The sequence below is a fragment of the Natator depressus genome, chromosome 8, assembly GCF_965152275.1.
Source record: "Natator depressus isolate rNatDep1 chromosome 8, rNatDep2.hap1, whole genome shotgun sequence".
Lineage (NCBI taxonomy): Eukaryota > Metazoa > Chordata > Testudines > Cheloniidae > Natator > Natator depressus.
The window spans coordinates 82,020,322-82,046,262 of NC_134241.1; the positions used below are offsets into that span (position 1 = coordinate 82,020,322).

The 25,941-nt window shown below is 38.0% G+C and overlaps 1 protein-coding gene across 8 annotated transcripts in view; it reads left to right on the forward strand.

Annotated features, from left to right (window-relative positions):
• Positions 1–21,808, forward strand: part of FUBP1 (far upstream element binding protein 1) — a 38,694-nt gene extending 16,886 nt beyond the window's left edge. For 4 of the 8 annotated variants that reach the window (XM_074961471.1, XM_074961472.1, XM_074961474.1 and 1 more), the window contains 8 exons: positions 777–937; positions 2,200–2,354; positions 2,441–2,520; positions 6,559–6,687; positions 7,755–7,829; positions 18,076–18,135; positions 18,220–18,362; positions 18,706–18,849. In XM_074961471.1, the coding sequence (XP_074817572.1) occupies positions 777–937; positions 2,200–2,354; positions 2,441–2,520; positions 6,559–6,687; positions 7,755–7,829; positions 18,076–18,135; positions 18,220–18,362; positions 18,706–18,714 (812 nt within the window). In that variant the 3' untranslated portion in view covers positions 18,715–18,849. Of the gene's footprint in view, positions 1–776; positions 938–2,199; positions 2,355–2,440; positions 2,521–6,558; positions 6,688–7,754; positions 7,830–18,075; positions 18,136–18,219; positions 18,363–18,705; positions 18,850–20,834; positions 20,882–21,762 lie in introns of those variants that run through there. The other 4 variants (XM_074961477.1, XM_074961478.1, XM_074961473.1 and 1 more) reach the window with 2 other exon arrangements.
• Positions 21,809–25,941: the final 4,133 nt, after the last annotated feature.

Consider the following 25,941-nt stretch of genomic DNA (forward strand, 5'->3'; position numbering starts at 1 on the left):
CTGTTGGTCAGTTGTATTTTCTGTCATTCATACTAACGTGATGACACCATTCATGCACTGCTCTGGAGGAGCTCAGGTATGTGCTCTTCAACAGACCGGAAAAAATATTGTGGGTTTTTTTTTTGGTTTTTGTTTATTTTAAAGCACATTATTTGGAAGGCGGGTTTTTTATTAGTCAGTTAAAATTAAGTGTCCTTTTAAATTGAAGTTGAGGTTCCTTCTTTTTGTTCATTCTGTTTTCCCTGTATTTTATCTTGTTCTTAGTATTACATAACTGGCAACTAAATTTTTTCTCCCTTCCTCTGGTTATTTTTACTAAATAACAAAATGTACTGATTTCTATATGCATAATTTATTTTATTGAACACTTCTGTGAAGTGTATATATCTGTTTATAATTTTAGAAATCTTCCTGTCTAATACTTTGTTAAGTTTAAATAAGTGACATGTCTGCATGTGCAAGAAAAGCACTATTCTATGACTTTCTTACTGAACTGATTTTCAGATACTGATATTGTCTTGCAGTCTCTTCCCTTGGGGCTGGTGTTTTGTTTGCTTTTTGGTTTGTGTGTTTTTGGCTGGGTCTCTACTGTTTACAATATGTCAGACCAAGGAAATATTTTATTTTTTTTGTATACCATGTGTAACTGAAAAGAATAGGTTATCAACTCTGTAATTCAGTGGTTTACTTACTTCCTTGTAGATGGCTTTTGCTTATATCTTATTTAGTATGTAAGTTAAATGTCTTGCCATCAAAGGTGGATGTTTTGATTACAGGTGGTGAAACTATCAAAAGCATAAGTCAGCAATCTGGGGCTAGAATAGAACTTCAGAGAAATCCTCCACCAAATGCAGATCCTAACATGAAGTTGTTTACTATCCGTGGGACACCACAACAAATTGATTATGCTCGGCAACTTATAGAAGAAAAGATTGGAGTGAGTATTCGGAAAGGCATTTTTACTTGCTGTAAAAGCCCCCGGTACACTCATCCCTTATTGCTTCAAGATACAATTGAGATAATACAGGAAGTTGAACTGAATGGCTGAGGCTGTTTTCTATTTCTTCCCTCTTTTGGGTTGCTTGTTCAAATGTTATTAACTGGTTGATAGTAACTAAAAGTTATTGTTAATCAGCATCTGATTGTAAAATGAGACATATAAACATAATCACAGCCTAATTTGCACTCTTGATGGTAGTCTGAGAGGTGAAGGATTAAATGGGAAGAAGACAGAATGACCGTTTTCCAGATTGCAGTTATTGCTGTTCTTGTTCAGTGGATAATGAAGAATTTGACAGCCTAGGAGACCAATTTGGGTTCACTAAACTATTAAGTTTTTTAAAAGGCTACATTAAACACTAACTTATTTCTTTACAAACTCCTCTTACTCTCTTCAGGTAGATTTGTTTCAGTCATGGTTCATAATGTAGTCTTTCTGCTTTTTCTATTTAAATCATTTTTGTTTGCCTGCACGTAGTTATAATTTATTCTTGCCTTTATTTTCACAGTTTTTGTGCATCTGGAATTTGTAATTAAGTATCTAAGTATGCAAACAGTGAGCAATTGGACTAAAAAACCTGTATTGATTTTTATACAGTGCTCAGAATAGTTCATGCATAGTTTGGTAATGTTCTTTTTTTGCAGAGAATTGAACTGAAACAATATCCTTTGATTAAAAGTAAAACTTGTCACATTTAATTTTTCTAAATGAATTCTCTGGTTGAAATGAAGAATGACTTGTTTTATATCTTCATATCTTCGTTCAGAACATTCATATCCTCTGACTTTTTTTTTAATCCTACTAGTAAAGTTTAAGCCAGTGGTTGTCTAATTACTGTCTCTCAATCATCAGTTGTACATGAACATAAAGACCTTTCTGGTGGTCAACAGAATGAAGTATTTTGATTTTTTGAATATCTTGATACATTAAACCCGCTGTTGTTGGTTATTAGGAGAGGTTGTCCATAAACAGTGTGGGTGTTGTAATGGCATGGTCCTTGAGAACCAAATCAATGGGAGGAAGGCATTGGAGTGCTAGCTAGGAAAGAACTCCTAATGAATCAGCACTTGGAAGGAAAAGTTTAGAGAACACTTGGGTGAAACCTTTTAGATGAGCCTCTATTGGAACTCAGACTTGTGTTTCCAGTGTGTGAAAACACGGGGGTCACTCTTCCCCCGCCCACTTCTTTCCCATTATAGGGTCCAGTAAATCCTTTGGGTCCACCTGTTCCTCATGGGCCCCATGGTGTTGTTCCTGGCCCACATGGACCTCCTGGACCACCAGGTCCTGGCAATCCTATGGGACCGTATAATCCTGCTCCTTATAATCCAGGGCCTCCTGGTCCCGCACCTCAGTAAGTAACACTTCAATTATCTTATTTTTTTCAAAAGGTGATTCTCAAATTGTATTTCATTGTAAGTGGTTCTTTGTCTTTTACAGTGGCCCTCCTGCCCCATATGCGCCACAAGGGTGGGGAAATGCCTATCCACACTGGCAGCCACCAAATCCACCAGATCCAGGTAAGAAATTCAGTCTTTTTATAAAAGGTTTTGTTCAGGCACACATTCAATGCATGATTGTACGTGGCCTGCTTTTAAAAGTGTGTTTTTTCTTTTTATTTATACGAGTAAATCTGAAAAGCTGTTTCTCCTTGGAATCTACTTCATTGATACCCACTTTGAATGTACACTTCCACATATACCATGTGTTGGTGGTGAATTGTGGAAAATCAGTTGCCAGAAAAGCAGGACTATGCTTTCTTCTTGTTAAGGAAAGCATAACATTGGGGGCAGGCATCCCAATTTCACTTCTGTTTTCCTAGTCCGTTGAATATCAGAATTATTTACAGTGTTGAAGTGAAGTTTTCTTTTCCTATTAAATTCACTTTCATTTTTGTCTTTGTGCCCATTTTGTTCAGAGAGACCACTATGTCAGATGCATTCCTCTGACGCATTATGCTTCTGTGATCCTCTCCAACAAATAGATTTGAGGTTTTACATTTGACCATTATCCCTTCTAATTTATTAGTGAACATGGTTTCTTACTATTTCTGCTGTAACTAAATCTTTTCTGAGTAAGTAGTGTTGATCCAGATGAAATTAAGCCCCTTAAATTGCTCCAAACTTCCCATGTTTCTCTTCCCTGTTTTGAGGGGTGGGTATTCTTCAGAACTTTCAGTCCCTATTAATTCTAATTTAATTAAAGTTGTTCCGGATCATCAGGTGCTGGGATTTCATTCTCAGTATTTAATTATTTTTTTCATAATCTATTCTGAAGTCCATCCTCTTTTAGAAATCTTCACCTGAAGAAACTTTGAAAATAATCACAGTCTCTATTTATCATCGTTGTATTGAGAAATTGGTGATTTTTTTGTAGGGTTACTCTTCCAAGTGCAAACATCTTAAATTTTAAGATAGTGATGCAGTATTTTCAGTTTTGCATTGCCTTTTTTAAAACCTTGGGCACATGTTGTTTGCAGAATATTTACATTTTGGCAGAGCACAAGTATGATCTTGAGGCTCTGTTCCTACTGTACAAAAGATTCATCAATAATCCCAGCTAGTGCTAGTTGAAAATTTTTTCTCTCAAAACCACTTTTGAATGAAAATTGGATTTTTTTTTTAAAAGAAAATTGCTTCTGTGGAAAAGTGCCAGCTTTCAATTGAAAAACCAAACACGAGTAAATGGGAATATTTTTCGGTTTTGGCTGCAATTTGAAATGCTGCTGTTTTATGGGAGTTGCAAGCTACATCTACACTAGAAGCACTGCAACTTTGTAGCTGCAGTGATGTTGCAGTGGTTCTGGTGATGATGTTCTTAGCTGACGGGATAGCTCTCCCGTTGGCCTAATTTCTCCACCTCCCATGAAGGGCAGTTGGCAAGAGAAGCTCGCCTGCCAACATAGCACTGTCTAAACCGGTGCTAAGGTTGGGCAGGGGTGTGGATTATTCACACCCCTGAGTGACGTAAGTTATACCGAAGTAAATTCTAGTGTAGACAGGGTCGTAGTTTATCTCGTTCCCTTTCTGGACTGTAGATCCTGGGCTACACTACAGCTGGGGACACCTATGATGTGTGGATCAACAGGAGACTGTGGTGTAGTTTTGGGAGATGCAGTCTAACCAGGAGCCTGGTCTGTAGATATTAGGGGCATGAGGTTCTTTAAAACTTAAATTCCATGAGTCACTACAGCATTTCCAAATTGAAATTTTGTTTTAAACCAAAAAAAAAAAAAAAGCGGGGGGGGGGGGGCTTTCAGTTATTCACCAGAAGTCAACATTTTTGGCGGTGGGAGTCCATTTCTGACCAAAGCTAGTCCTGACCCGGTAATTCTAATGATGGAGAACTTTTGGCCGTCTCTGTTGTGAGCAGAGTTCTTTTTCTTCATTTTACTGGTCTTTGTCAAGCATCATCTTCAAATTCTAGTTTTCTGACATCTGTAACAGCACTGGAGATACACAGATGTAGTAATTCATATAAAAATATCCCCATCTTCAGTTCGTTAAAGCAGAGCTATTCAAAGTAATTTCTCTGTGACATTTTCCTTTGATGGGGATAGAGAGCACTGTAATCAGTTTACATCTATGGGTAGCCCAATTTTTCAAACTTTCAGTAAATTAATGTGTGAACTGCATGGGAGTGCAGAAGCAAGAGAATGACAAACCTTGATCTTGGTGTTTGTATTCTCTCGGTAAACATTCAGTGTTCAGTCAAGGAGTAACTCAGTGTATAGTTAGGGGTGGTATTAGGATGGTACAAGTGTTAGGTTGGTGCTAGCGTAGAGATCATAGGATCAAACTGAAATTTTGTAATTGATGAACTGAACTATAATAGTATCAGCATTTTAGAATAAGTAGGAATCAGTGGACCAGATTCTGTCCCTTGCTTTGCCCTGTTCTGCAGCCACAAAGCGAACTAACTGGCTACACAAGAATTCCCCTGGTGCTGGGGGAATGCCTCGATGGTAGGGCTGGCATAGCAGCTCCTACACTACCCCCTTTCAGCATCCCTTTTCCTTTCACCACACCTTCCAAAAAAAAAAAAAGTTAACTCTCTCTGAGTTGTTCCTTGGGACCAGCCAGGTCAGAGATGCTTGCTTGTTTGTTTGTTTTTTGGGGTGGGGGGGGGGGGTTAAATCTCCTCCCTGAGATCTGGCCCAGTGTTTTAAAATACTTAACTTTAAAATTCTTATATTTAGAACATGCTATTTTAGTGCTGTGTGCATTTTCAGTATTTGGCTTTCATTTTCTTTTAGTAATGTTTTATTGTTTTCTCCTCTGCTCTACCCCATTAGTTCTCTCCAGAGCACCTATGTAATTCTTTCCATCTGTTCAGTTTGTGGTGCTCCCTCACTGATTTTGTCCATGGGTGCAGTTCCAATCATCCTTTTCCCATATGCTTAGTTCTGTCCTGAGAATCCCAGTTGTAATTTTTTTTGCCTCCAACTCTGTTGATTAGCCACCCATGTTCATAAACAGGTATCCATAAGCTTCAAGAACACACACCCACATTTGCTGCTGAGCCACATGAAGTTTTCCAATCCTTGATGTACCTGAAAGCTTCTTTTGCAAACTGGTGGTGTAATTATGTTCATGTGGTTCAGCAGAAAGAGTAAATTGTTCCTAAAAGGTGAATGTGGATAAATGGGAGAACCAAGAGGATTGGAAGCAAAGACATTTGACTCTCTAGCTATAATTAAAAATAATGGGTGGAAGGGAAAGAGATGCTCAGATATGTAGAAGGTAGGTGTAACAGTGGTAACATGGTTTATACCTTTTAACACTAAAACTGTAAATTTGCCTGATATTCATAGCTATGCAAGGATGGGCATTCAGGATCTTGGGACACTTGTTGCGTATTCCAAATGATTAACACTGTCTTTAATTTTTAACAGGGAAAACAGGTTAATTGCAAACTTATTTAAAAGAATGAAACTTCTTTGCTAAAACCATCTCACTATATCCATACTTACCCCCAAAATGATGCTGTTAGTGTGAGATTACATTGGGAAAACTTTTGTTGAAATTCTGCAGAGTTACTTTGATCAAAACAAAAAAATGTCCATGTTACAGTGCCATGGACATTTTAAATACAAAAAAATTAAAATCTTTGAATTCCTGAACCACGCCTCTAGCAATGTAAATTGTATAGTTAGGCTACTAAAACACCCATAGGTCAGCAATATTGTACAAAAGTACACTTTGTAGCACATATGTAATTTACTACACTAAACACCCAGCCATCCCCCCTGACAGATTGTGTGCTGTAATACGAAAACATGATAATGAAGTTGACTTGGTTAATGTGATAACCTTAGCTCAGAAATTTTTTCATAACTTCCATTTTTAATGTATTTGTGTTTAATGTAACCAAATTCAGTTGATCTTAATGGGTTAAAATGAATTACAGTATACACATAGCTACGGTAAAAATTAAGTATTTCATTAAAATTTCTCAGAAGACAAATTAGGAATGCCAGAAAAATTCTTGATCTATAAGAATTTTTTTTTACAAAGCCTACTGCTTACATTGTATGAGAGTGATGGTTTATTTCTTAGGTAAACCAGGAACAGACCCCAATTCAGCAGCATGGGCAGCTTATTATGCTCACTACTATCAGCAGCAAGCACAGCCGCCACCTGCAGCCCCTCCTGGTGGACCACCTACGACCCAAACTAATGGACAAGGTACACAGATCAATCTGTTACAAGGAAAAACTGCTCATTATTGAAGGAAAATAGTGGACCACCTAGACTTTTATCCTGTAAATGTTGACTGGGTTCTCCCATACAAGGGCTAATTTATTGCAAATTAGCCTATTGTGTTGGAAAATCCTTACTTCTAGTGCCAAAACTTTAAACTTGCAGCTTTGCTTCAGGTTCATGAGTGTTCGGGATAACCTTTAAAATAGTGGCAAAGAGTCCTGTGGCACCTTATAGACTGACAGACGTATTGGAGCATAAGGTTTCGTGGGTGATACCCACTTCGTCTATAAGGTGCCACAGGACTCTTTGCCGCTTTTACAGATCCAGACTAACACGGCTACCCTTCTGATACTTTAAAATAGTGGTTCTCAACCAGGGGTACCCATATCCTGGGGGTATGCAGAGGTCTTCTAGGGGATACATCAACTCATCTAGATATTTGCCTAGTTTTACAACAGGCTACATAAAAAGCACTAGTGAAGTTAATACAAACTAAAATTTCATACAGATAAAATGAGAAAGTAAGCAATTTTTCCATAATAGTGTGCTATGACACGTCTGTATTTTTATGTCTGATTTTTGTAAGCAAGTAGTTTTTTAAATTTACAGGTGCAAACTCAATTGATATGTCTCATTTAAACCAATATGAGAGTCCAAGCACAAAGTCATACCAGTTTAACTAAATCAGTATAAAATCACACCGTACAACTTTGTGTGTGCACCTGGTCTAAAACATTTTAGACTGCAAGTGGCATTTGCACAGTATGTGAGTGTTATAGATTTCTTGAATTCTTGAAATTTAAAGTATTAAGTTTTGAACTAATGATTATGTACAGTTTTGTTAGCGTTAGCTAGTAAATAAGCTTATTTTTATAGTGTGTTGTAGCAGATTAATTGCATTCATAAGTAAATTATATGTAAATATTTAAGCCATTTTTTGTTTCAAATTAATTAATAGCTGGATGCTTGGAAATGTTAGTATACAAACATTTTGTTTAAGTATATAACTAAATTCATGCATTATTTTATTTTTACTTCCTATAAATCAGGAGAACAACCAAATCCAGCACCAGCAGGGCAGGTTGATTACACCAAAGCTTGGGAAGAGTACTACAAAAAAATGGGTATGTTGTTCATTTTTGGTTTGTTAAAAAAGTAGATCTTTGTAAGGGGAAAATGGTGTTCACGTTTGATTTGGCAGAGTTTTAGCAATAAAAATATAACTGTTTAATGCCACAGTCAATTGGCTTAGGTTCTTCTATTGTAGTAATTGAGCACATTGTGCCAGGAAATCTGACTGTAATTAAAATGTTATCTTTTCATTGTGCTATCAATCAGCAATGGGCAGTGTTCCACATTCGGGGAGGGAAAGTGTATATTTCTTCTTAAAATTCCTTTACTCCCTAGCTGGCGTTGAGGAACAGATGTAGAAGTGTTTTTTTGGTTTGTTTTTTTTAAGCAAACATGATTTCCAAAGAAACTACACTGTGTAACATATGAAACATCCCATATTTAATTATTGAGTGGCAAAGTAGCATTATTTTTTTAACCTTTTTCAACTTAAATACAAATTTTTAAAAAATCCTTCCAGTATTTGGAGTTCATTCTTTCTTTTATGTTGCCTTTGGGAATCTGGAAATTTGAAGTGTGTTTTATAAAGTTGTTGTATATCTTCCTGGTTTGGAAGTTAATCTGTTTAACATTTGCTCTTAGATGACCACTTTTATGTCTTTTTATTTTTATTATTGTCTTTTGTTTAGTCTAGTTTTTTATAATAAAGCTTGCTACAAATGAATGCCATTTCTGTAGGTTTTATATGGCATGTCATATTTTTTAAATCTGTTATTAGGTGTGCAACAGCTAAGTGCTATAAACTAAATCCTATAGCTAGTGCTTGTTCTTAGGTTTGACTAGTTTTTTAAAAAAATAGATAAAAGTGAAACTTGTGCTTCTTTGAAGGGATACATGTTTCACTTTGCTGTTCAGTTGTCAGTCATTTCTTTATTTCTCCTTTCTTCAGTAAAGAAGGAAAATTTGGTACCGATGTGTCAGACCTGCCAGTAGGTGCTAATTCACTTTTCTGGGTCATGACCTCTTCTCCCATTTTGAACATAATCTCGTTCATGGGGCTCAGCCATATCCTTAGGCATACTCCAGAATTCCCGCCTCTGGCCATGCAAATAATAGCAGCTTTGATTTCTCACTTTTTCCATTATCATACTTGTGTTTAAAAAGGCAGACTTTGGAGTAGCAGTGAGCAGTATTTCTCTTCTTTTCAGTGTTCATCCAGGGGCAGTTTTTAGGGGCATGGTGCTCCAAATTAAACCACCCATCAGTCTCCTTTACCTCTATTTCTTCTTTTCCTGAGCATGATGCAGTCGTGACCAAATGGAGCAGATGAACCATTTAAGAGGTCTTCCATCTCAGGAGGGGGAGTTCTGTCACAATTCTCCCAGCCTAAAAACACTTTGCCAAAAATGGGCTCAGATTCTTAACGTTTGTTGGGCTTTTCCATTCTTTACCTTAACCGCTCAGACTTCTCTTCAAGGGTGAGTCAATCCTATTCAGATCCTGTTTAGTGCCTGTGAATCTACAGTCAGGTCAATGCTTGCTGATCATGGATTTTTCCCATTAACTCCTTCCCCATTGGTCCAGTCCACAACTAAGGCAACAAGCTCGAGAGTCTCTTCTCACATTCTTAAAGGGATAATTGCAGTCCTTGTCAAGAAATCTGGTATTTGTTCTAACTTGGTTTCCCTCCAAAGGAGGATCTAGGCTCCTTCAAGGACCTTTCCCTTCATTTCCTTACTAAGTGCATATCAGATGATGAAGGGCACAGGGGCCCAGAGCATGGGTAAGTCCTGAAAAAGGGACCAGTTCTCAGATGGGGGAGAAAGGTAAGGCAAAGAATTCCAAAAGGGCAGAACAAAGAGGAATTCAATAGTTGGGAAGCATTCCAGATCCGTATCCTTCTCTTCTAGCTCCAGCTGTAGTTAATCTCATGAAAGGAGTACTCTTGACTTTAAACCTTTGTAACCCTGAGCTAGAGAACCAGAAGAGGTCATTTCTCCACCGACATGTTCAAGGTAATGGGGAAGGAAGGTGATTTCCCCATTGAGATCCATCCAAAATGGAGGATGAACAATTGATATCCAAGGGCAAATATTATTCAGTATTAAGTCAGAAATTGCAGTTTCCCTTCTCTTTCTTCGAAGAGGTTGTCAGGGAGGAATGGGAGATCTCTGACATGGGGAAGAGACTGTCAGCAACACATTATGCTCTGTAAGCTTTCAAAACCCCAAATGCTCCCACCTCGATAGTTGCAGTGGTACCATCCGTTGTAAACCGTATAGTAATTCCTGGCAGGAAGATAGAAGCCACCTTTCATAGGGACTGGGAGCTACTCTGGTAATTACATGTTTCATGAGAGCAAATGCTTGCTGCCGCCCCCCAGAGCCACAATAAGTTTTAAGTTTGTTATGAAGAAAGTTATTCTTAGCTGTTGTATTCATAGTGATGAGTAAATAGTGATGGGTCCATGATTTCCATGAGGTTAGCAGCAAGGGCCATGGCTGCAGACTCCATGGCCAAACACCCACCAACTCCATCTTAAACACAAGACTGCAGATAATTACACTTTGCAAATTCACCATCTCAAAATTCTCAAGTGGAATCCTGTTTGAGGAGAAGCTTGAAAAGCTGGTAAGTGACAGTTTGGACAAACCAAATTACTTGCTACCCACTCCAGCAAAGTCAAAATGGCAGAAGTTATTTTTACCTATGAACAACAAAGATACCATTTTATTTCAAGAATGAAGCCTGGGCATGAAATGCCAGGGAGAAAGCCAGATCAGGAAATGGGCACTTTCCCTCCTTTCAGTCCAAACCATCAATGTGGCTGTAAGCAAGTCTGCCTCTGCCAAGGGCTAGGAGGCAAAATATCGTGCTCTTCAGACTCATGACTCAGACAGTGGGTACTAGAGAGCATAGCAAGAATACTTTGGGGTTGTCTCCTCCACATTCTTCTTCCTTTCTGTCTCAAACCTTGAAGAGTAACAAACATCAATCCATACTGAATAACACATTTATTGCAAGTTGGGGCAATAGAGCTTGTCTTTTTAAGACCAAAGATACCCCAGGGTCTAATCTATTTTCATATTAAGCAATAGATCAGGTGAAGTCCAGATCATCCTAGACGTCAAGAAACTGAACAGGTAGCTGAAGATTAAAATACAGGGCACTCTTCCAGTATAGCAGCAGAATCTCCTGCATATGACCTGATATTGCTGGACCCTGACAGAAGCTTAACTGCTATCAGCAGTTTATCAATTTCACCTACCAAACTGCTGCTGCCGCCAATGCAGAGTATTGCAGTTAGGTCTATCCTCTGCCTCCAGATTTTTGTCAAAAATAATAGTGGTGATAGCAAGACTCTGGACTGTAGGAACTCATATATACCCCTTGTTAGGCAACATAGTTGCTTAGAAGTTGATAAATACAAGGAGGGCTAGTGTGTTCCTGACATAGGAAAAGCTTGACTAGATTCAGGCACTGATCTAAGGTATTACGTTGTGGAGAAACACCAGTCCATCCTTACCTGCAGCTCCCAGGTCTTCTGGTCACATGAATAAATGCAAGACTGCATGTGAGTTTCAGGCGTTCCAGGACCGTTCAAACAAGACGCAGAGGAAAATGAGGATGCCATCCACTGTGATTGTCCCTCTGCTGGTAGAAACAGGAAGTCCATGTGATGATAGAACCTTCCCTTCAGTCAAGAGGCCAGCCTTTTCCATACCACCAGCTTCCTAGGGATGAGAAATCAGGTTGGCTGTTCTGGCAGTCGGGCAACACAATGATCATTACATATATAAATCAATGAGGGAGTGCAAAGAATCTCAAGTCTAAATGCTTAAGCACGAATTCTCCTATTTCGATCAAGATCAAAATAAGAGGACACTATAAAACCAAAAAGTGGACTAAGTTTTCTTCAGGTAGACAACCCAGAATGGGTTGAATGAAGAAGTATTCCAGCAAATATCCAGAGAGCCAAGCTATCCCTCATATAGTTATATTTCCATCCAGTTGGAATGGAGAGTTAAGGGAAACAGACCAAGGTTAACTGAGGGTATGTTCTGGTTCACAGAGGGCCTAAATGGTTTCTTTGTGTGCTTCCAAGGCCCCATCCCTTCCACTGTAAGGAGAAGCAATTAAAAAGATGAAGGCATAATCATTGTTAACACAGATTGGACCTACTGGGGTTATCCTAATGGTCTTAATTTTAATTTCTCACCAATTAGGATGCTCTGTTGCAGATCCTGCTGCAGAATTCCAATCTTGACTACCTGAAACTGACAGCTTGGTCACTGATCATCAAGTTCTAAATAGGATGGGATGTTCATCCTAAGTAATAAACTCTTCTAACCTTTCATCTTCTCTGCCTACACACAAATTTGGACAAAATTCTTTCAGATGCTTGGAGAGAGATCCTAGGAAATCAGAAACTGTAGTTCTGGATTTCTTTGGTCTGAAATCTCCCATTTGTTTCTTTTTGTCTCAGCATTAAATAGTGTTATAAGCACAGATCATTGAAATATTAAGTAGATATTTCAAGATTCCATAGGGTAGTACATCTATCCAAACCAGCAGTCAGACCCGTCCTCTCTTCCTGCAGATCTACGGATCTGCAGTCTTCACAGCCTATTCACTGAGACACAAGATGTAAATTCCATACATTTTCTTTCCAGAATCATGATTCCGGGTTGCAATCATGTCAGCAAGAAGAGTGTCTGCTCTTAGAAGGCACAAGCTTTATTATTTTTTCCACAAAGACAGTCACTTACTATTCCAAAATAATTCCCAGAATCAGTAATTACAAAGGAACTTTTTTCCATACATCGAGAGAGTTCATTCTTTAGCTTTACTCAAAGCCTCAGCACCCTAAAGAGCATTGCACATTATGAGTATGAGACGCACTCTTAAATTTTATCATCGTAGAATCTTCTAGTTCAGGATGTAATCATTGCTTTCCTTTACCTTCTGTACCTGGGTCTGAAAATGTCTAGATTTTTCATAGTCAAACTCTGCATCAGCGAGGTCCAAAGATAAACCGTCTGAGTGGATCAAAGCCCATTCAGCATGCTCTGCAGTAACATCTTGGCAGATGATGAAGCATCAGCCACCACAGAAGAATCAGAAATTTTTCCAATTGATCACCCATTAACATGTTTATAAAATGCTTGACCTTAATTCCTGTTCAGAAGCATTGTTCAGAGGTCCCCAAGTATCATACTAATACTTAAGGAAGGAATTCCTCTCCTTCCATATTGCCCACTACAGCCTAGAACTAAAGAACTAAAAGAACTAAACTATTAAAGAACTAAAAAAGAGCCACCATGGCTTAACAACCACGTAGAAGAAGCAGTGAGAGATAAAAAAGGCATCTTTTAAAAAGTGGAAGTCAAATCGTAGTGAGGTAAATAGAAAGGAGCATAAACACTGCCAAATTAAGTGTAAAAATGTAATAAGAAAAGCCAAAAAGGAGTTTGAAGAACAGCTAGCCAAAAACTCAGAAGGTAATAAACACAATGTTTAAGTACATCACAAGCAGGGAGCCTGCTAAACAACTAGTGGGGCCCCTGGACAATTGAGATACAAAAGGAGTACTTAAAGACGATAAAGTCATTGCAGAGAAACTAAATCATAGAATATCAGGGTTGGAAGGGACCTCAGAAGGTCATCTAGTCCAACCCCCTGCTCAAAGCAGGACCAATCCCAAATTTTTGCCCCAGATCTCTAAATGGCCCCCTCAAGGATTGAACTCACAACCCTGGGTTTAGCAGGCTAATGCTCAAACCACTGAGCTATGAATTCTTTGCTTCAGTCTTTACGGCTGGGGATGTTAGGGAGATTCCCAAACCTGAGCCATCTTTTGTAGGTGACAAATCTGAGGAATTGTCACAGATTGAAGTATCGCTAGAGGAGGTTTTGGAATTAATTGAGAAACTTAACAGTAACAAGTCACCGGGACCAGATGGCATGCACCCAAGAGTTCTGAAAGAACTCAAATGTGAAATTGCGGAACTATTAACTGTGGTTTGTAACCTGTCCTTTAAATCAGCTTCTGTACCCAATGACTGGAAGATAGCTAATGTAACGTCTGTATTTAAAAAGGGCTCTAGAGGTGATCCTGGCAATTACAGACCAGTAAGTCTAACGTCAGTACCGTGCAAATTAGCTGAAACAATAGTAAAGAATAAAATTGTCAGACACAGAGAAGAATATAAATTGGGCAAAAGTCAATATGGTTTCTGTAAAGGGAAATCCTGTCTAATAGATCACTAAGAGTTCTTTGAAGTTGTCAACAAACGTGGACAAGGGGGATCCAGTGGACATAGTGTACTTAGATTTCCAGAAAGCCTTTGACAAGGTCCCTCACCAAAGGATCTTATGTAAATTAAGTTGTCATGGGATAAGAGGGAAGATCCTTTCATGGATTGAGAACTGGTTCAAAGACAGGGAACAAAGGGTAGGAATAAACGGTAAATTTTCAGAATGGATAGGAGTAACTAGTGGTGTTCCCCAAGGATCAAGTCCTAGGACCAATCCTGTTCAACTTACTCATAAATGAGCTGGAGAAAGGGGTAAACAGTGAGGTGGCAAAGTTTGCAGATGATACTAAACTGCTCAGGATAGTTAAGACCAAAGCAGACTGTGAAGAACTTCAGAAAGATCTCACAAAACTAAGTGTTTGGGCAACAAAATGGCAAATGAAATTTAAAGTGGATAAATGTAGAGTAATGCACATTGGAAAAAATAACCCCAACTATACATACAATATGATTAGGGCTAATTTAGCTACAAGTAATCAGGAGAATGATCTTGGAGTCATTGTGGATAGTTCTCTGAAGACGTCCACGCAGTGTGCAGTGGCAGTCAAAAAAGCAAACAGGATGTTAGGAATCATTAAAAAAGGGATAGAGAATAAGATAAAATATCTTATTGCCATTACGTAAATCCATGGTACGCCCACATCTTGAATACTGCATACAGATGTGGTCTCCTCATCTCAAAAAAGATATACTGGCATTAGAGAAGGTTCAGAAAAGGGCATCTAAAATGATTAGGGGTTTGGAACGGGTCCATATGAGGAGAGATTAATGAGGCTAGGACTTTTCAGCTTGGAAAAGAGGAGACTAAGGGGGGATGTGATAGAGGCGTATAAAATCATGGGTGGTGTGGAGAAAGCGAATAAGGAAAAGTTATTGTTCACATAATATAAGAACTAGGGGCCACCAAATGAAATTAATGGGCAGCATTAATTAACAATAAATTTGTTTATTAAAACAAAAGGAAGTTCTTCTTCACACAGTGCACAGTCAATCTGTGGAACTCCTTGCCTGAGGAGGTTGTGAAGGCTAGGACTATAACAGGGTTTAAAACAGAACTGGATAAAATCACGGAGGCTAAATCCATTAATGGCTATTAGCCAGGATGTTTAAGGAATGGTGTCCCTAGCCTCTGTTTCTCAGAGGGTGGAGATGGATGGCAGGAGAGAGATCACTGATCATTACCTGTTAGGTTCACTCCCTCTGGGGCACCTGGCATTGGCCACTGTCGACAGACAAGATACTGGGCTGGATGGACCTTTGGTCTCACCCAGTATGGTCCTTCTTATGATGTTTAACTGGTGGGTAAGTAATTGTTAAGAATAACAAAATTGACTGCTTCTCTGGGACTTTGCCTCCTCCTCTTAGTCTGGCTTCTTTGAGAAGTCTTTCATTTGCTTCTACAATGGCCTCTTCAAGGTGCATGTGTATGTATAGTTAATATGATCTAATAAAGCATTACTGGTAAAAAGTTTCAGTATGCTAATTAGAATTTAGTGTTTCAGTACAGCTTTGGAAGGTGGAAGGACTCATCCTGAGTGAAGGGACGTGGCGAAGCCCCAGAATTCCATTATTCCTGTGGGAATTCTGTGCCAAAAAATTAAGTTCTGCACACAATACTTCAAAATTCTGCAAACAAAATTTCCCCCAGGAGTAGAGAGAGAAGCCCATACGACAACCCATTTCCTGCTTCTTTGTCATAGTCTTCTCTTCTCCTCCCCTCGCTCCCCCCCAGCGCAGCCAGGGGGCCCAGACATTCACACCTCTTCCGCCCAGAGCCCTGCTGTGGGGCCCTCCCTGGCCCAGACACTCTCACCACCTCCGCCCAGACACACCCCATACCCCCACCCTCCCCCGAGGCCAGCTGCAGGTACACATCTCTTCTTCTCTCCCCCCCCCCCGATAAGTGGTATCGACTGTGCTGGCTTTACCTCACTAATATGGCAATGACAAAAATCACTAACCCTTAGGAAAACTTTTAATATCCAGGTGTATGTAAACTGAACACTGGCTGATTTTGCTCCAGTGCTGTGCCAGGGAGAAATTTTGGCTATCGGGAGGTGTGAATCCCCCCTTCTGGGAGCTATTAATAAGAGAGAGTCTGTGTCAGGAGATCAAGCTATGGGGATGGAAAGGGTTCGCTAGGGAGCTGTAAGGAGTCTTATAAAGTGAGCCATGTTTAGGAATAGAAGACTGGGCTTCTGGAGATGTGAAGGGAAGAGTTGGAGAGTGCTTTGGGATATAACTTTAAAAAAAAAAAAAGTTATTGCATGCAATAGAACAGGCTACCTCATATTTACAAAATGTAGGAACTGGAAACCTTTGCATGGGGCGTACACCCAATGCATTTGCAGAAGAGGTTTGGAATAAACAAAAGAAAAACAGAAGGGATGTCTTTCACTCTGGTACTTCCTGTAAATCCTTTGTTTCTTATTTTACTATGTTTCTAGCTGATTTGTTTCCTCAGAAGATCCAGGTTTGTTTAAAATCTTTGACTCAGTGAGCAGGGATCAGTTTGAGTTGCAGGAACTAAAGTGTTTTGTTTTTATTTTTGCAGTTTTCTGTTCTCCCTTCATGTCTCCCAAAATAAAAAAATCTAGGAACCTTACACACCTTGTTATCCTAATTTTTATAATCTTGGCTATATCTTAATGTATCAGTATGTATATATACTAATATTCCATAAAGACTTGTCTTTGGAAGATCAAGACAGGTCAGTTAATCTTGTCCTTGGCTATCTCAGCCAGCCATCTTGAGCACCTCAAACTCTACCTGAATGTGTGCTAGTATTTTGTCAGTAGGCATGTGTTTCTATTATAATGGCAGCTGGCAAAAGCACCTTTGGAGTGTTGTGGCTCTTGAATGTCAGTTGAGATGTCCCATTGTCATGCAAAAAGGTGGTGGTAATAATAGGAGGAGTTAGGGGTTTCTGAATTCAGAGGACTTGGAAGGAGGAAGATGTCAGGGGCATCCTTGACCTTCCTTTCAAATAGTAATATTATTGGTTTGATTTTTCAGTAATAACTGTTGCCTGTTGGATGGAAAAAGTGAACTTGTGCTATTGGCATATTCCGTGTACCTTATTGCCTTCTGCTTACAGCTTTGAGCACTGTTGAATGAGGCAATAGTTCTTAATAATAATTCTCCAATTATTGTGTGTGTTGAGAATAAATCAGAGAGCTTGAAATTTGGAGGTCAGGGGGAAGGAGGAGGAGCTTGGGGATTGTCTTCTTTTGTGGAATATATTAATAAAAATATGTGCTCTTTGATGGAAGTGCTTAGCTTTAATAGTGTTAAACAAATCTTGAGATTTATTTCAATTTGCTTGGGTAGAAAAATCAATTAACTTTAAATTTAATGAATCAACAGCTGGTGTGTTAGTAAATGCAGCCTGTGCAACAAGATCACTTTTTGTAATCTGACTACTTAATTCCTCTCCCTTGCTGATCTGCATTTTAACTGAAAATACTGTAAGTTGTTTAATTCAAGTAAATCCAAGTGGGCATGCTTGGAAAAGAAAGTGTTGTTCTCCTCCCCCCCCCCCCCCCCCCCCACACACACACACAAAAAAGTGTGCTCTGGAACACGTTTCAGCAGAAATCCTTTTTATTTTTTGCTTTTAAAAGTATTAACATACAAGGTATAAATGACAAAATGTGAGTATTCATGTGCAAACTTCCTGACTCCTGCACGCTGCTTTCTATAAAGGATGTCCTTAAATTCAGTCACATAGAAGTAGTAAAATCTGTGTTGTTGATATTTAAGCATATTTGAAATGGTAGTGTCCCAGAGTTAAGTGGCTCTATAATATCAACAGGAAGAATAGCATTGTGTAAATTGCTTGATATTTACATGTATGCTATTTTTAACTCTTTTTTATTTGGACCTGAAATCCACTGAGAGGCAGAATACCTCTGTCTTTGTATATATGTATAATTTTGGTGTACACGGGAGTCTTTACATTAAAATGTGGGGGGTTTTTCAGGTCAACAAGGGCAGCCACAAGATTATTCAAAGGCTTGGGAGGAATATTACAAGAAGCAAGGTAATGTTTGCTAGAAATGAGATTATTTTTAGCTTCTTTGTCTTTGTTACAGCAAAAAAGTTATGTAGTCCTAATTTATTTTAGGTCAAGCAGTTCCAGCTCCAGCTGGGGCCCCCCCAGGTCAGCCTGATTATAGTGCAGCATGGGCTGAATACTACAGACAGCAAGCAGCATATTATGCCCAGACAAGTCCACAGGGAATGCCACAGCATCCTCCAGCACCACAGGTATAAAATTCTATGAATTATTTTGTGTTTTTATAAATATTTTTTTTGCATGTCTCCTGTTTTGTTACCTTTGGAGTGTGCATCCTTTTTTTTTTGTAGCAAAATAACTCAGAATAATTAGTAAATGACTTTTATCTGGTAACTTGAGTTCTCTATTTCTTCAGAACGCTCAGTGCTTTTGATTAAAAATTTTTCTCCCCCAGGGTTTAGAAAACCATGCAAGAAGCCACCACCATTTACATTAACCAATTTTTCTTTCTTAAAGGCTTCACTCCTGAGTTAGCTCAATTTAAAGGATTTTCTTTAACTTTTTGTGTATCTCTTATGTATCTCTTCTGCACAGGGCCAATAATAAGAAGTGGACAATACAGTATTTGCTTCATTGTGTGGGGGAAAAAACCTTTGTTAAATGTATGGATGCAGACGCCTTGATGAAGATCTTAATTTTGTTTGGTTTAAAAATAGTGTTTTTGAAAATGTACAAAATATCTATCACTACTGATAGGAGGTAATATTTCTGTGTAGAAATGAAAATTGGTTTGTTTTTAGTATATTAGTGTAGATGTACACATTCCAGCAAATGTATTTGCAATTATTATGTGGTCAATGCTTTGTGATATAAATGTACTTTTTCAATGTATACTTTCACTTTTAAAATGCCTGTTTTGTGCTTTACAATAAATAATATGAAACCTCCTGTGTCGGTAAGTTGGATATGTGGGTATTTAAAGAATTCTAGGACTTACTAGTAATGCTGAATTAAGGTATATGTACCCAAATGAGATTTTTTTTTCCCCCATGAAATCTTAGAATGAGTTAAAAAACCTGTCATTGGCATGTTTTTCCCCTTTTCAGAATAGTTGTAGATGGAGGATCTCTTTCATTTATTGTATTTTGCTGTCTAGCACCAGTAATCTTGATACCTTTATTTTCTTTCTATTTGATTAAAAACTGCATGTGTTTAAAAAGGTGATCTTTTGGCATACTTCCATTGCATTAACAGTGAAATTTCCCTTTTTATACATGACCACTGTTTCAGACCTGTACAGCTGCTATAAGTTAACCTTTCTGTTTTTAATTTGATACTTACTTGACTGTTTCAGCATAACTATTTTAAACATTTTTCAGATTAGTTATAAAAGGTTTTTGCTTTTATAATTAAATGTTCTAAGCATTCAGTTTGCAGTAGTTCATTTCAAAAATCAGTGTAGAAAGGTGAACGTGGTTACCAGAATTGCATCTGACATTGAAACTTTATATTTTGTTTGGGGTGGGGGGAGTGGTTGACAGAGAACTTCATTCAGTACAGATAAGTTCTGTTGTGTAAATGCTCAAGACGAGTTGTTGAATCAAATTATTTGATAAACTTTTTCGTTACATTACTGCTCGTACTGAAAATCTGATATTCTGTTGAAATTCATTGTTTGCTGTTTGCATATTTATTGGCTCTTTGCATATATTAGACTACATGCAATACAGTCTGTCTTGCCATTGTCTGTTGAAGTGCAGGTTTGATCCAGCCAGTATAGAACTAGCTCTATAGGGGTGAGGAGGACTGTGCTGTGTATCATCCTTGATTGTTCCTTCAAGGAGCATTGCACTGTAAGTACATCAGAATGACAAATTGATGAACTGCAACAGTATCGTTTGTCAATGTTCCACATAATGCAAATGCCATACTTGTGTGAATATTATGTTGGAATACAGTGCTAATATCTTAGGAAATCATAACTGCTTCTTAATTCAGAAACATAGGTGTGCATATATATATGTGAGCTTTATGGGTAAGTATTCTTGAAATGTTCAGCAATAGCTAAAGAAAATCTTGTGTTATCTAAGTAATACAACATTTTTCACTAGTGCTCCTGAGACAAAGATTGTATTATTTAGCTTATGAAAATGTGCATATCTTGTTAATATGAAAGTGATTGGAACTGCTTGATAGACAGAAGTTGTTTTGTCTTAAGTTAGTTTGCAGACATGTAGTGATGCAGGTATATGTTAAACTATTTTATAAGCCTGTATTAATTAGCCTTATGTTTTTGGAGCACCATTTGTTGCTTTGAGAATACTTTTTTAAGGTGGCTGCATAGAGAAGTAAAACTTAAGGCTTGAAATTTGAAGTAGTTTTATTATTCAGATAATTAGCAATGTATTTTATCGTGTTTGTAGAACCTGGAGGGAACTACCTTACCCTTTTTTAGATTAGGAATTTTAGTAGTAGTTTGAAACAGCTAGGAAGATATTGCAGTCTTTAGTGTAGGATATGAAGTTTAATAGTTAAGATATTTTGCATGATACTTTTGTAGATGACCTTATAGTAGAATGGTGCATTTATTACTAATTAAACTGAACAAAATTAAATTCACTGGATTCTTTATCATTCACAAAATGGAGGCTGTTGATTTTGATTCATTTTAAGGTATAAAATCTTTATTAATTGCAAACAGTGCAATTATTTATACTTCACAGTGCCTTCCCAGACCTTCCACCTTAGGTTCTGCTGCAAAAAGCAACAGGTAAGCACAACCTAAGGAAGTATATAAATACATATTTCAGTACATTAATGTTGTCCCTGTGAGATTTTTGTGGTTGTGTATTCAAAAGCAATCTGCTGATTTCCCCAAATGCATTCTGTTACTCATGGTTCCATTTCAGTGGAAAGTCTCTCAGTTGTTTAAACAACCGTTCACATTTCTGGGTAAATGTATCTTTATTTTTTAGAAAAGATGAGTGGATTGCTGCAATAATTAAACTTAATCTGAATAAGTCATTTTTTGTTACTTTTTCCTCAAATAGCTGAATTGTAACAATTTAACAAAGGAAAACAAAACTTTTCCCCCCCCCAAGATGCAGGAAATACTTGGTTAGAAACTTCAACAGCCTTCACAAATGTTTTTATAATTGGCAGGTCATTATTCCCACCCCACCCCTAAAAGCTAAATAGAATACTGTGTGTTTCTCTTGTCACTGAAACTGATAACTTGACTTTTTAAAGAAGTTATACAACATAATATTAGTGAAATTTTTAGATAAACTAGTTTGCTTATCCATCTGATATAGTAGGAAAATTGACACAAGTTTTGCAGAATAGTATGTCTTACTAGAAAGCATGTGCACAAGTGAAATGTTAACTGTATGGCAAATAATCTTTTCATTATCTATATAGCAATCAGTATTTTCTGTTCTTTGATACTTTAACTGAATTGCTGTATACTTTTGCCAGTTTTTAAAATGTTTGTTTTATTCGATGGTCTGGTACAGTTTTTTAGTTAAAGCAGCATCTCATCAGTTTTTGTTTATTCAATATATAAAATGTGCTGATCCTTTTTCAAAAGTCCTGCTTATATCTATATCAAAGAAAAATATTCAAAAATACTGCCTTCATTTTCACACACAGTGCTGAAGATGCTGCAAGCACCAAATCATAGCTCATAAAATCAGGTCCTGAGATAGTTACTACCAATAAAGAGGAATCCTTTGAGTGTATGCCATTGGTGAGCCGATGAGCACGGACCATAGAAGGGGTCCATGTAGAAGGTAAAATTGGCAAAACATGTATCCCATACATAATGGTGTAGGGTATAATTTTTCTGTCTGATCACTTCTCATTCTTTAAAGTGCTATTTGCTTGACCATAAATGTTCAATAATCTGTTTAGTTTTAAAAACTATGTGGCTAATAATATTAAACTATATATTTTAATTTATATTCTTCTGAGCAGTCAAGCTTAGATATATTTACCTTCTGAAATTAATAGTTGCACTTAATTCCCTCAAGCCACTTCATTTTTGTTTACTTGTAGTTTGATATGTAACTCACATTTATTTTTCACATGAGAACTAGGTATGTACCCTAGTGGGTTTTAAATCCTAAGAATTTATTGTCTGGGGTGGGATTTCAGTTTCACTTCCTTAAACATGCTACTTTTTATTTCACCGTTACGTGAATATTTTAATAATTAAAATCTTAAATTGAGTAAATTTAGGAAGTGGGAGGAAATAGAAAAGACGGGCCAGTTATTTGGATTAATGAGGGAATGTGAAAGTCATAATGGCTTCAGTTTAGTGTTTGTGGCATATTGATTTTCAGCTCACTTATTGCTGGACTTATAGGCATATTTTATGCTAAGTGTAGTGTTATTATTTAAATCAGTCTCCAAACAGTATTTCTTTTTAGAGGACAGAAGATCATTAAATTACTAGAATCTTATTTCTGAGCGAAGATTGTTTTGTGTTTGGTAGAAAAGTAATTGAACTTTCCAAAATGGGACGTTAAATAAATATATCTTGATTTGATAGAACCTCGCAAATGAAATAGGAAGTTGAGAGTACCGCAGTTTTAAAAGGGAAGTAGGGGAAGTGTAACGTTTAATATAGTAAAAGCATTTACAGATCACTTTCTTCAGCCTTTATACTGTAGGACATGGCATGAAATACGTCAGCTGGAAGAATAACCTTCATTTAGAAGTATTATAGTGTGTTTTGGTGTCCAGGCAGGTTGTATTATTATTCACTGCACAGCCTATCTTACATGAAATATTTCATCTTCTTCCATAAAGTTTTATTGGATGCTAGAAACTATTTTCCCCCCTCATGAAATAGCTTTTCTATGTTTCCTTTGCATGTTGTAAATTGGCAAAATTTGGGCCTTCCAGTAAGCATACAGTTGACAGGGTTCCCTCATCCCTAGTAATACCCTATAAAACTCTCATGTATATGCACATATTTCTCTTATGCATGTGAGATGCATTTTCGTCCTGAGAAAAGTGTTCTCTACAGAAACTACCCGTGTGTAAAAAGAAGATTGGCTTTATAAGGCTACTGTGATGGGAAGTGTCTTAGGGAGATGCAGCTTGGACTTGAGGTAAATTGAATGCTTTACAAAATGTGGTTTTGAGCTTGCATTGAAATTGTATGTAATATGGGTACACATTAACTGTATAACATTTTTGTATGGTTTTCTCAATAAATGTAAAATGATGGATAGTACAAAATAATGTTTGTCTTCTTTCCCCCTCTTTCCTTCTGGCTTCATATTGACTTTCACATGTCTGCGTCAGATGGAAAATACATACATTTGTGATTATTTTCACAGTACGATATAAATTATTGCAAGAAACACTGAAATGTAAGGCTGGAAACTAGTCCTTGTCACCTCCTGTACTAGGATCAGACCAAGTATACCTAGACCATTGCTGACAGGTGTTGGTTTAACCCAAGGGTGGGCAAACTTTCTGACCTGAGGGCCACATCTGAGTGGGGAAATTGAATGCAGGGCCGGAGCAGGGAGTTGGGGTGTGGGAGCAGGTGAGGTTTGGGGGGCAGGGGGTTGGGGAGCGGCTGAGGTGTAGGAGGGGTGTGGCAAGGGGTTGGGGGGCAAGCTCTGGCCCAGCGCCGCTTACCTGGAGCAGCTCCAGGGTGGCAGTGGTGCTCCCATGCCACTCCTGGAAGCGGCCGACAGCATGTCCCTGGGGCCCCTGGGGGACGGGGCAGAGGGCTCCGCATGCTGCCCTCGCCTGCGGTAACTCCCCCAAAGCTTCCATTGGCCACGGTTCCCTGTTCCTGAGCCCTCTGCCCCTCACCCACCCCAGGGGCCACAGGGACGTGGTGCCAGCCACTTCCAGCAGCGGTGTGGGGTCCGCGGCGCCAGAGGGGTGGCAATCCCCCAGGCCTGATCCAGCCCATGGGCCATTGTTTGCCCACCCCTGGTTTAACCTGTTCTTAAACTTCCAGTAATGGGGATTCCACAGCCTCCCTTGATGATTTACTCCGGAACTTATTGTTAGAAATTTTTCCTGATACCTCCCTTGCAGCAGATTAAGCTTGTCCATACATAAGTGACAAGGAGAACAGCTAATCACTGTCTTTTCTCAAAACTAAACATACCCATTTTTTTAAATCTTTCCTCATCAGTCATCTGATTTTAAACCTTGGTATCACTTTTGTTGCTGTCCTTTGGAATAAGCATGACGCCCAAAACTGGGGCGACTGTTCCATGTGCGGCCTCACCAGCGCTGAGTAGAGTGGGAAAAGCTGTCTTTCATACAACACTCCAGTTAAAACACCTCAGATATTTGCCTTTTTTGAAACTGCATCACACTGTTGACTTGTATTGCTAGAAAGGATATGGAGGCTATAATGGATCAGAAATTGAATACAACTGCCTAGTCCAGTTATTTGCCATTTTGTATTTATAGATTTGGATTTTTATTTCCACGTATATTACTTTGCACTTGGCTTCTTATACGTATACTCTCCGCTCCATTATCCAAGTCACTAATGAAAATATTGAATAGTGATCAGACCCAAGACCTACCCCTGCTGGATCCCAGTGGATATGTCCATCTAATTTGACAGCAAACCATTGGTTGTACTCAGAGTTAGTTGTCTTTCAACCAGTTGTGTATCCATCTTATAGTAATTTCATCTAGACCACATTTGCCTAGTTTGGTTATGAGGAGGTCATGTGGGACTGTCAAAAAGCCTTACTGAAATTAAAATTTACATTTACTGCTTCTCCCTTTATCCATTGGGCCAGAAACCCTGTCAAAGAAGGAAGTAGGTTGGTTTGGCATGATGTGTTCTTGACATTCATGTTGGGTATTACTTATCACCTATTATCTTGTAGGTGCCTACAAACTAATAGTTTAATAATTTTGTGAAGAAACACTACCTACGTGAAATGAAGCAAGATGTATTTGACAATTTATCTTCTAATTGTAATATTCAGAAGACTGTCATGCAACTGATCAGCAAAATAATTCTGTTAGGATATATCTAATTGTAATTGTTCATTGAGAACCAGAAAAAAAAGTTTAAAAAATATGCAGCTGATACAAACAAATAGAACCAACAACCAGAATATAGAACTTTTATAATAAAACCTCAAACAGTCATTGTTTTATTTTCTTTAAGAACATCTTTCAAAAGGATTGCATGAGAATTCATTTGGGTACAGCCTCTAGCTTATTGTATTATATTGAGGAATAAAAGTGCTGAACCTCAGAAGAAGTTGAAGCATGTGTACGTTGTATTAAAAAAAAGTCCTATCAAAGTTGGACAGGCTGATCTGAACAAAAATCCGTTTTGAGACACTGGCACGTACATCCATTTGTTTTTGTGGATTTCCCATAAAAGAATTAATGCTTAGTCGTCTTTTCACTACAAAACCAAACATATACACTAAGATGCAGTAACAAAAATTGCAACCAGGTGAGGATGAAAATGGGGTTTATACATCAGCTACTTTCTCCAATATATCCCCAAATGTACTTTCAACAAATTTAGTTTAATATGCCAAATGCTATTTTGACGCAGGGGTAACTAGTAAAGTAGTGGGGGGAAAACAACCTTCAAAAGCAAGTTGTGGTAGTCTGAGTTATCAAAACTTTAGTGATGAATTTACATTATTAGTGATTACAGGCTAATTACACATCCCATTACTACATTGAATGTAAGTATTTATGAAAGCTGATTGAAAGGAAAATGTTTTATTAAACAAAACAAAGTTTAAACCATTACATAACCTTTTATTGTTTAAAAATAGTACATTACTTTTATTCCAGAAACATTCACTT